This window comes from Orcinus orca, chromosome 9, assembly GCF_937001465.1.
Source record: "Orcinus orca chromosome 9, mOrcOrc1.1, whole genome shotgun sequence".
Classification (NCBI taxonomy): domain Eukaryota; kingdom Metazoa; phylum Chordata; class Mammalia; order Artiodactyla; family Delphinidae; genus Orcinus; species Orcinus orca.
The window spans coordinates 85,565,899-85,577,962 of record NC_064567.1 but is presented as its reverse complement, the minus strand read 5'-3'; the positions used below and the strand labels follow the sequence as shown (position 1 = coordinate 85,577,962).

The window sequence follows — 12,064 nt, the reverse complement described above, 5'->3', positions numbered from 1 at the left end:
ATTTAATCATCTCAGTTCAAGTTTGAATTTACTAATGAACTCAAATGCATTAAAAAGGGAATGTTTTGCCACAAATTTTGTAGAATCTACCCACTGTATGAGCCAACCAGATGCAAAATTGCAAGTACTAGAAAAGAAAATTACAATCTTACACTTTTATCTGATGCATGAATATCTATATTTCCATAAACTGTTCCCAGGCAGATCACTTTACCTCCTTTTGTTTGAATATGTAATTTTTGACTCTGAAAGACAAATACAAAAATTCACATAGAAAAAGAGACAATAAATTTGACTTATATTAATAAAAAATGTTCCAACATTTTATACATTTCTTTTAAAATAATAATAAAGCAGTAAAAGAGAAAGTAGAAATGAATAGAAATGCACTGTTTGGAATAATGACATCAGTGAGAAAAGAATGTCAACTGCTGTTAAAGTGATTAAATAAAGCTCCTTGGACTCAAAGGAAAAAAAAAAGATACTTGGGTGTTCTGGTAGCTTCACTGAAAAAAGCGTTGGGAATCAAAGATCACAATGGCTAACTAAACATACATCATGATGAGAATGACAACAATAATCACTGTTCATCGTTATTAATATTCATCATTAATAACAGTAATATTTATTACTTACTTGGCATTTTCTTTGCACCAAATAACAACGTTCACTACTTTATGTGAACTAACATTTAATTCTCACAATTCAGAGATGGGTATTATATTTTTCCCATTTTACAGAGGAAGGAATCCAAGAATCAGAAAGGTTAAACAACCTTATCAGACACATTAGAAAACAACAAAATCTAAACTAACAGAATCAAGCTCTGCATGATTTCAAATCCTACATTCTTATTGCTGGAGTCACCTGAAGAAGTATATATTCACACTTAGGATAACAACCCACTGACTGTTAAACTTTCTAGTACAACACAGCCCAGAAACTGGAACTAAATGAAAATGTCTCTAAGAAAATAGCAGTTACGGTTAGCCTCCTCTGCTAGATAAAAAAAAAATGTGTGTGTATGTAACACTTGATTTCACACCTGGCAAGTGTGGCAGAAACTATGATAGGTCCACAAAAATCCACTTTTTCCCGAAGTACAGAGTATAGCTGGGCCCATGAAGAGACAATGTTTTCCATCTTCCCTTACCTCCTAGGTGCTGCTCAGTTCTTGCCAACAGAATATAAATAGAAATGTTATGTGCAATTTCCAGGCTGGTGCTTTTAGAAGAACTAGTGTGCATTCCCTGTGCTCTGCCCCTGCCACCAGGTGCATGTATATTACAATAAGGCTCTAACAGATAGCAGAGCCAGAAGATGAAGGGAACCTACAATACCTGAATAGAAATGAGTCACCCACACACTTGGACACAAATGAAAAATAAACTATAGTTGTGTGTGAGCCATTAGATGTTTGGTCTATTTTTTAGGGTAGCTTACTTCAGCTTAATATTTGCATAAGTCTTCAGTTCTACCACATCTATAAAGAGAAAAAGAATAGGTAAATACCAGAAGAAGAAAAATAGCAAAAGCAAACCCACCAATATCATAACCAGCAACAGCAGAGACGTTATCTAAAAACTGGGAAAAAAAATACAAAACAACCTTCTGGTTGCTTTACTCAGGGGGAAAAACAGTAAAACCTTGGGTAAAATGGCCCAGGAATGAAGTTTAAAAAATTCAGTGAAAAGGGCAAAATGAATCATTCTTAAAAAGTTTATCTATATTACAGCATGGTAGACTTCATGCCCATAGAAACATGAGTCAGAAGTCAAACTGTATTTAATAGTCTTTATCAAGCAGACAAGTAACTGATGAACCTTAGAAAAAAGTATCTCCAAAACAACTGTTATTTTATTTAAATCAGGAGTTCTTAACCAAGTTTACACGACATTCTAGACAGTCTGTGAAACTTACGAAATTCTAAGCAAAATTTCATATGTGTGCATTTTTTCTAAGGAAATAATCATCATATTTTCAAAGAGGTCTAAAGCACAAAAATGTTAATAGCTATCATTAAGTTCAAAGCTCATCTAATTTCAAAAAATGTAAAGTAGATTATAAAATTTAAAAACATATGGATCTTGGGTGGCCTCGGCCTGCAGCAAGATTTCAGTTCCCTGCCGGAGACTGAAGTCACGCAGCAGCAGTAGTGAGAGCTCTGAATCCTAGCCACTAGACCACTGGGGACCAGTGGCCAGTGACAAGGCCCTAGACTATCAGCTGTGTAGAAATGAATTTTCACATAGAGACGGAAAGTAGTGAAGCAAGTAAAGTGTTTAGGAGGAAAAAGTACAGTTCTTGTGGATAGAAACATGGGTGGGCTCAGAGAGAGAGTTGCCACCTTGTGGTAGTTTGAATCACTTCTGTGGGACATTTCTTCCAGGTTTCCTTTGACCAATCATCTTGCTTTGCCTGGTTCTGAGTCCGTATTTGGTATATCTCAGGATCTTCTGTGTGTGTGTGTGTGTGTGTGTGTGTGTTCTCAGGATCTTCCGTGTGTGTGTGTGTGTGTGTGCGCGCGCGCGCGCGCGCGCGCGCGCATGCATCTCTCAGCCAAGATGGATTCTAGCAAAGGGGCCGATGCATAGTTGACGTCACTTACTCTGGGGTGGCGCCCCCTCCCTTGTGGACCTCCAAGAAATCTTTCTGGGCATGTGTAGTCGGGAAGGTCTCCTTGACTTTGAGAATAAGGAATATGTGGTCTTTTATCTCTTATCTGGGAAGGGCCCAGCCTCCTCTCTCCATTGTCCTGCTATTGATATTTTGAAGTTTCTGGCCACAGGGAATGAACTCCAGCTGCTTACCCTGGGGCCCATCTATCTCCTGCCTCAATATGCAAAACAAAGTAGTTAAAATGTTTAAATAAATCAGAAGCTATTTAGTATAATATAAACTATTACTATTGCAATTTTTAAAAATGCAAATATGTGGCATTCAGTGAGTTAGTACTGCCAGACATTTTGCTTGGACAATAAGGAAAGGCGGAAAGAGCATGAGCTTGGAATGCAGAAAGACCCAAGTTCAAATTTTAGCTCAATTTATTAGCTGTGGGAACCTAAATGAGTTCCTTAATCTCTTAGTAGCTCACAGTTTCTTCCTTGATAAAAAGAAGATAATTCAAGGATTAAATGAAGACTTAGCTACATTTCTGGGTACATAATAAGGACTCAGTAAACAGTAGCTGTTATTATTGCTATAAACATCTTATAACATACATCAAATATATTTCAAATCCTTAAAATGAGTGGAAGAGAAACTTACATTAATAGGCGATCACTAATCAGAGATAACGATATTGTACTATATTTAAAACTTAAACCAGATATTTCACGAAGCGTTCCCATTCTGAATTTAAGTCAGTTAAATCCTAAGATCTCAAGAATAATTCTCTTACCTCTTAATTCTCCTAACTACCATTAAGATTCAGCAGACCCAATTCTAATTCTTGAATTTCTTTTTTGAGCTATTCTATTTGTAGGACTGATATTTCATGACTTTTATTCTTTCTTAGAGGTCCCCCAAAGAATAAATAGAAAATTTACTCATTTTTTAAATAGAATAAAACTCATTCTATCTTAAAATTACCATAATGGTTCACTGGACTCCTTTGTAAATCTAAAATACATTATGGGATTTTAGTATTCTTATTTTTCATATGTCTCATAACATTTTGCTATTTCATTATCCTAGCAGTTATTTCATTATTATTTGTCAATTATTCCTAACTATGTTAGAAAATGTCTAAAAGAATAAGACAACAGAAGAATGATGAACTTGCCTCAAATGATGGTTCTCAACTAAAGGTGATTTTTGTCCCCCAGAGGACATTTGGCAATGTGTGGAGATATTTTTCATCGTCCTAAGTGAGTGTGTTTCTTGGCACTTAGTTGGTAGTAGCCAGGAATACTGCTAACCATCCCACAGTGCATAGGTCAGCCCCTGACAACAAAGAATTTTCCAGCCCTAAATGTCAACAGTGCCAAAGTTGAGAAATCATTTTTCATTTTATGCACATAATGGCAGAAAAAAGAAAACTGACAAAATAGATCTTTCAGAATTATCAGATGGATCAAAAGATGATTGCAAAGAGACAGACAGCAGTACAGTAGCTTCTAAATTTGGCTGTGAAATTGAAAATCTAAGACTCTGAGTCTCCAGAGAACAATATTCTAGATGAATTTCTGAAATTCAAGCATTGATGAGTGACCAATATATTTATAAGTACAAAAAGGAATCATGGTATTCTCATCCACTTAGTCACTCAACATGAAAACTTCATTGTGCAATCTTTTACAAGAACTGGAACCATCTCATTTTTCCAAAAGGATATGTAATAGTATTCTTTAATCGTTTTTGATATTTGTGCAACTAAACTTTTCTTATTTTTTTGGCTGCGCCGGGTCTTAGTTGTGGCACATGGGATCTTCGTTGCGGCATGCAGGCTCTTTCAGTTGCGGCATGCAGGATCTAGTTCCCTGACCAGAGATCAAACCCGGGCCCCTTGCATTGGGAGCATGGAGTCTTAACCACTGGACCACCAGGGAAGTCCCTGTGCAACTAAATTTACTGAAATGGTTCACATGTGAAGACATGCCAAAGGTAGGTGTGCAAATAAAAGTGGCTGGGACAAAACAAATAATATAAAAATTTTTAAATGCATCCAATTAATCATACTAATTACTGTTTATGCATCTAAAAATGAAAATGCTTTGCAATTATGAAGCAAAGATGCCTGACTTCAACAAAGTTACATACCACCAAAGTTCACAAAAGTATTGAGTTTTGGGTCTTCCCTGGTGGCACAGTGGTTGAGAGTCCGCCTGCGGATGCAGGGGATGCGGGTTCGTGCCCCGGTCCGGGAAGATCCCACATTCCGCAGAGCGGCTGGGCCCGTGAGCCATGGCCGCTGAGCCTGAGCATCCGGAGCCTGTGCTCCGCAATGGGAGAGGCCACAACAGCGAGAGGCCTGCGTACCGCCAAAAAAAAAAAAGTATTGAGTTTTGAATATGCAAGTGTAAGCAGTATCAGTAGTAACAATAAGCTAGAACTTATCAGAGATGTATTTGAAATCATTTAGAGCTGAGACCAATCTAATTTTAAGAAAATTAAATATAAAAGCGTTGTTACAAAGTGAGACGAATCACTTGCTGTTTAGCACAAATAACTACTTAATCCTTAAGTAATGAACTACCTGGTACATTAAAAATGTGATTAATTTAATATTTTAAGCAAATTTATAATGCTTAATGACTTTCCCTTACTCCTTAATAAATGGAAGAAAATCATTCGTTAAAACTAAAATTTCTTAAACTTAGTAAGATCTGAGAATACTAAGAATGTATTATTAGTATCACTGTACACTTTGAAATGAAATCTAAAAGGAACATGACGAAAACCTTCAAAGTTGCTACAACCTCTATACTTTCATAACAGAACTGACAAACTTTTTGCAAGGAATTTCTGAGTGACGAATAAATGATACTCAATATTTCCAATAAATGATGCTCGAATAATAACCTTAATTTGATACCGTAGTTCATAGTTTAAGGTGTTTTAAAAAATAACGTTGAAACAAAATTAGAAAAATATTTATACCTTAACTGACTGTAAGATGCTGGTCCCCTGTTCAGTTTCAATTTTGCAATTATCACACTCAATATTTTGGACTTTTACACAGCCAGACCCTGATGACTTGATATTCAAATCTAGAAATGAAAAAAAGAAAAACCAAGTTAGTACTACGGTTAATGAGCTCCAAAGCATTTCAGTGTCCCGCAGAAATCCAGCTACTCAGTTTACTGAATCCTGGAAAGAACACAGCTGTCAGCAGCCTCTCTCTAAAGGTAAGGGATCTCCACCACAGCGACAGGACCAAATGTAAAGCCCTTTTCTACCAGTTTTTAAAAAGCAGTTATTTCTGTTGGCAGATATCATCTAAAGAGAGAAAGTAACATAGGAGATAAGTAAAGCAGGTCAAAGATTCCAGTTCTTATAGAAGATCATAGAAGCCTCTTCGCCACTGAGAAAATACACAAACACAGATTTGAGTAAGAGTGCAGCAAGTTAACAAGTCATTATGGTGAACTGGATAAGTCAGTTAGCTTATTCTCTTCTATATTCATGAAAGTTTAAAGATTTGTTCCCAAACTTTCCCCAAGTTAAAAAGTCTACCTGCAGGAGTGGCATGGATCAGTATATATGACCATGAGTTCAGTTTTCAAATCCTACCGCTAACCTTTCATATGTAAAAAAAGGAAGATATTATCATGCAGCTATATCACAAGGTATCTGAAGTAATAAAAAGTGGGAACAACTTTGAAAAATCTAGTACTGAATAATATTAAAACCTCAAAATTGTGGATAAAAAACAGTGATATATACGAAGAAAATTTGGCAAATAAGCCATACTTAGCTTTAAAGTTTAACTTTAAATTCAATTTAAGGTGTAACCTTAGGTGTCTCTGTATAAAAAATCTTTAAAACACTGATATTTAATACCTAGTTCAAATAAATATTGATGATTTCCCTTAAAACAGATCAGAGAATTAATGCTACCCCAAACACAAACTACTGGAGTCTTAGAACTACAATTCCAATAGTCATGACATAAAAATCAATTTCTACAGTTGAGTATATGGCAGTCTCTATAAAGGCAATATTTTGGTTGGGATTAATATAAAATACATAAAAAGACAATTTTACCCCATACTTACATGGATGCAAATGTAACTGCAAAACTTTCAGCCAGTTAAGTAGTGTTACAACATAAGGTTTGATCTCAAGCAGTAATGATAGGCATGGGAAGAAGAAAACAATTTCTAAATATACTCTACCCTCAGTAGGTGGGTAGAGAAGTTAAGGCTACATACTGAGTGGTAGTAATGCTACACTCACTCATTCACTGAAACAGTTATAGACGAACTGGAGGAACACGAGTAAGTATGAGTAAAATTGAATTATGCTGATTTGAGGGCCTGTGGAATATCCACATATTAACACTAAATTGGAAATGAGATTCTGGCTCTAAAAAGAGGAATCAGCAAATAATAAGGTTTGGGTAGTTCCATTTTTATCTGTGCTGCCATAAAATTTTGCTTATCTCTATTTCAATACTCAAGTCTATTTTGTACTGCATAATACATTGGCAAATCTTCCTCCCCACCCCAGACTGTTAACATTTTGAGATCAGGGTCTCTTATTCACCTAGGCTAGTTAAAAAAAAGTTGAGAAGCAATAAGGCATAGTGGTTCAGCAGACTCCAGTCAGTTCAAATCTCAGCTCCACCACTTTATATCTGAGAGAAAATAGGCATATTTCTTGATCTAACCCCACTACAAATTAAATTTCATGAAGGCACGGATTTCTTCTACTTGTTCACCCACAATACTTAGTATATGAAACTTGCTGTATCTCAATTCCCTCATCTTAAATGGTGACAGTAAGTGTCTATAATACAGTGCAACTGTAAGGATTGGAAAAGATTATCTTAGAAGCGTTAGTTGCTATTACGATCTTCATTAGTATCTTCCTTCAGTCCCGGGAAGTCGGAGAGCCAGGGAAGACTTTCCTAGAAAAGTGCTGCGTACACAGTCGTTTCCATGTGAGAAATAACATGGAACCCAAATACCTAGGAAACATATCTGGCAGCCATTATCAGTTGAAGTTTCCCAGGCAATCTTACTATGTGTTTTTCTTCATGGCCTGCTACTCAGAGAAAATCTACTTAGGCCAAAATGAGTGGTGACGTTTTCAGTAAGAAGCCGGGTGTCTATCAGAAACCAAACACCTGGTCCAGGTTCGATGGAACATGCTATAGACAAGGCTGTTTGGGGACAGACGCCAGGCAGTGAGCAAGGGGAAACGCGGATGGTCTGCCATGCCACTGAGTGGATTATCAAGATACTTTAACCCTGAAAAATACACCACATTGTTACCGACAAAGTGCAGTGACACAAATAGGAACAAAGTGCCAAAGGAGAACAGAAGGGGCTCCACAAATGTTATTCGGCTTAGATTATTCCAAATCATGTTTCCATTCAATTTATAAAATTGCTGTAATTGAGAACCTAATTCCTAACTACTGCCCAGAAACCCAAAGCACAACAGAAAAAAAGAGGCAACCTCCGAAGGCGTAAATTGTAAATTAGGTTGCAAAGTCAGATCCAAAGGGACCAATTAAAAACGCACGTCGGCCTAATTCTATAAATTCACTGGATGTGCCCTGGGACCCAAGCCCGTTTAAACTTCACTTGCCAAACTTCAGGGGCGCGTTCACTTCCACGGACGCCTGGGGGTCGATGACGTCAGACACGATGGCCACCTCCTTCTGCGCCTCGTCGTACCTCACCTGCAAGCTGGCCACGGCCCCACCCTCCACTCCGCTCACCGCCACCAGCACGCGGTCGCCATCCGGGTAGGTGAGAGGGTCCAAGGGCCTCACGGCTAGGGAGCACGGGAGCCGCGTCCGCAGCCGGCCGAAAGGGCTCACCAGAAGTGCCCACTCCTTCAGAGTCCGGCGCGCGGGACCAGACCGAGAGACGTCGGGCTGGGACCCACCTGAGCCGTACAGCCGGGCCTGACAGGCCCCGCACGCACAGCGCCCCGCGACCTCGCTGGCCCACACTCGGAGCAGACAGAGCCGGAGGCAGCCCAGCCCCCATCCCGAGCAGGGGACGAACATGGCGTGCTCTCACGCTCCCTCAGATCACCTCAGCCACAGGCTAGTCTCGCCACGGCCAGTCGACTTGGCCGCTGTGCCGGCGCAAGTCAGAAGGGAGACACTTAAGAGGGTGTGCTGAAGCAACAGCAAGACTGCTCACTTCGTTCAGCAGTTTAAACCTCAGCTACACACGCCTCGGGGGCAAATTGGAATTTCAAAGCTCTAAGTATCCACGCTGACCGTGACTCCTCGCCTACTCCCGCCCTTTCGCAAAGGCCGGTGGGATAGGTAGTTCTAATGAAGTCAGACGTCGAGGGGCTCGGCGGCTTAGAAACTACATTTCCCAAGAGGCAATGCCCAAGGTTGTTAAGTCTAGTAAGAGCAGGTGTTACACGGGACTCGGAAGGCACGCGCTCCTTCCCTCTAGCCAATTATCCATTGGCTGGACGGGGGAAAAAAAAAAAAAAAAAAAAAAATCACACCAGAATCCAACTGGCCAATGGAAAGCGTGGAAGGCGAAAGATGGGCAAGGCTGTGTGGTTTCCTTGGATACCGAGGACGCTACTTCTTTGGAGAGGGTGGAGCTTTGGAGTGAGACGAGGAAGCCAAAACTCACAGAGAAAAATAGGAGCCTAAATAAGGATCAGGACCGAGGGAAGTGGTAGGAAATTGCGCTTTTAAAGGTGAGAACTAGATGCAAAATAGGAGTACCCTCAGTGAGTGGTTAGTTCCAAACTTCATTAAACTAGTGCGGGGTACCCTGGGATAGAGAATCCCTAGGCAAGAGGATCAAGACCAGTTAGTGTTTTCTGAGGAAACTCCCTCTTTGATATCAAATGTAGGAATAGGGTTAGAGTCATGTCTCCTTCCTGACTAAGTAATCTTACGTCAGTCATTGAACGTCTCTGGGTTTTAACCGCTCGCTCTTAAAATGAGGTCAATAATACTTTCCTTGTCTTACCTCAAAGGGTTTTTGTAGGGATCAAATGAGATAATGGATGTGAACACGCTGCACAGGCTGCCAAGTTGCAATTTAAATTATTATATTTTTATTTTATAGCATAGACTCTAAGTTACCAAGAAAAATCTGAGCGATCACGATTTGTGTTGACAGCAGCACTGTTCCCTTTGACTACAAATGATCCTCAGTTTTAGGACTAAAATAAGATAGAGAGATAGAGAGATAGAGAGAGAGAGAGAGAGAGAGAGAGAGAGAGACATAGTGCCATGGGAAGAGTATGGAATTGGTTATTTTCCTGGCTCGGCCATTGGTTTATCTGTGTCACCTACACCTGTTTCTTCCACTTTAAGATGAAGAAGGATTGTACTAAATGACTCCGTAAGGTCTGTTTTACCTTTTATTATTTTGTGGGCAATTTAAAAATGAGAAAAGATTTATTTTCTCCTTTCCTGCTATCTCTCCCTTTCTGTGCCAGTTCCTCCTCCTACAAATTATTCCCTAAGTTCTTTAGCAAAGACACCCTGCAAACAATGACGTCCAATAAAATGCAAGTGCTGAAACTGAATGCCATAAAAAATTGAAGCCCTTGGCCAAGTGCAATAACCAGAATTACTGGGAGTAATAGTGATAGAGGGATGGGCTAAAGTCCTAATGAACTGAGCTAAAGTCCTCAGGGGCCCAAGTCATAGGGTGCTTTGCAAGCCATTACCTTGTTAGAAATTCAGTGTTTTTCTTAAGTTATCCTTTCCTCCTTTCTGTCCCAGTCCTTCCTCCCTCCTTATTCTTTCTCCTTATGAAGGCTCACAATAGGTGCAAGCTTTTAGGTTCACCAAGTTCCCACTGCATACTAGTTCTATCCTTGGCTTTGTGTTTCATTTGGTCATAATTATTCAAACTGATCTTCAAACGGTCTTTTTAATGAAAACGCACGGGAATACCTTTGAAAAAGGCATTGGTTTAAGCAAGTTGAGAATGCACTTAAATTTTTTGTACCCATGCCAAATATTTTTAGATTAAATAGAAAACCCTAATAGATAATTTTGTTTCTATGGTAATTTTTCCTTTTCTGACGCAAACCTAGTTAGTGGAATTGGCAACTGAACAATAACTGCATATGTGGCAAAATCATTGTTTTACTATTTTCAAATAAACAAAAGAAAATTGACAAAAAATTACTTTTTGGATCATCTGAGTTTTAAAATGGAGAAAATTATGTATATTAAGGTTAACGTAAGATATTAAAAATTTATTGATACTTTTAAAAGTCTAATGACATGTATCAAGTCTGTCCACGTATCAGTAATGAGCAATAAAAGTACTACCTTCCACCTGTATGACATTATAGTATTCAAAGCATGTTTACATGTATCATCTCATAGTATCCTCACAAAACACTCTGTTTGGCAGGGCAAGTATTATTTTGCTCACATTACTGATGAAGAAACAAGTTTTGAAAGATTAAAAAACAATTAGAAGGTCTGGCCGTCTTACCACTTTGTCAAAATGTCCTTCTATCTTCCTGACACCTTTGGAGAAAAAAAAGTTATTTATGAAATGAATAGAGAGTCATATATAACTCTCCCGCATATTTAGAGTTTACCTGTAGCATACTTTTACACGTTCAGTTTTTTAAAAGCCATTCCTGTGGTCATGAACATGTCCAGCTGGTAGGAGTGTAAGTTATTAAAACTTTCAGAGTTCAGTTTAGCAATATGCATAAAACACCTTAAAAATATGTGTATCCATGACCTGGAAACTGTACTTCTTGGAATTTAATGTAAACATAAAATTAAGGATGTTCACAAAAACTTACATTTGTGGAATTTTTTTTCAGGATTACTTACGATAGTAAAGAATTGAAGCAACTTAAATGTCCAAAAATAGGAGGGTGTTACATAAATTGGTATACGTATGGAATATTATGCAACTTAAAATTGTATTTTGAAAACTATTGAATGAAATGGGAAATCTTCCATAACATAATTGTAAAGGAAAAACCTACAATTCTCCTTCTGTGTATGTCTCCTTGACTCTCACAAAACTACCACACTCACATAGCTTCACTTCTGACACTTCTAGTAATCAAACCTGTGGAGGTTTTCCCCCTGCAACAAGCGACAATTTAACTCACTTCTGACACTAATGTTAGATCCCACAGGTTAGGGGCTCATTTCCCCAAAACCACTCCCATCCACTTCAGATGCCAGTCACAAGTAGTAGGTCCTCAGGTTACCCACAACTTCTATCTCCTCTGGCTACAAACTGGAGATTCCGACAACCCCCTCCTCAGGTTCTATTAATTTGCTAGCGTGGCTCACAGAACTCAGGGAAACACTTAAATTTACCACTTTACTAAAGGATTTGATAAAGGATGCAGATGAACAGCCAGGTGAAGAGATGCAGAGGGTGAGGCCTGGGAGGGTCTGGACCACCAGAGC

At 38.7% G+C, this 12,064-nt stretch overlaps 1 protein-coding gene across 5 annotated transcripts in view; it reads right to left on the bottom strand.

Annotated features, from left to right (window-relative positions):
* The window catches only part of FAM185A (family with sequence similarity 185 member A), a 72,241-nt gene extending 63,177 nt beyond the window's left edge, over positions 1-9,064 (bottom strand). For 3 of the 5 annotated variants that reach the window (XR_007479219.1, XM_033439681.2, XM_033439684.2), the window contains exons 1-3: positions 8,260-9,064; positions 5,602-5,711; positions 153-245 (exon numbers count right to left, since the gene is read on the bottom strand). Coding sequence is in view for 4 of the 5 variants with exons in the window: in XM_033439681.2 (XP_033295572.1) it covers positions 153-245; positions 5,602-5,711; positions 8,260-8,686 (630 nt within the window). In the remaining variant the exon portion in view is untranslated. The remainder of the gene's footprint in view (positions 1-152; positions 246-5,601; positions 5,712-8,259) is intronic. The other 2 variants (XM_033439695.2, XM_004263388.4) reach the window with 2 other exon arrangements.
* Between the last annotated feature and the right edge of the window lie 3,000 nt (positions 9,065-12,064).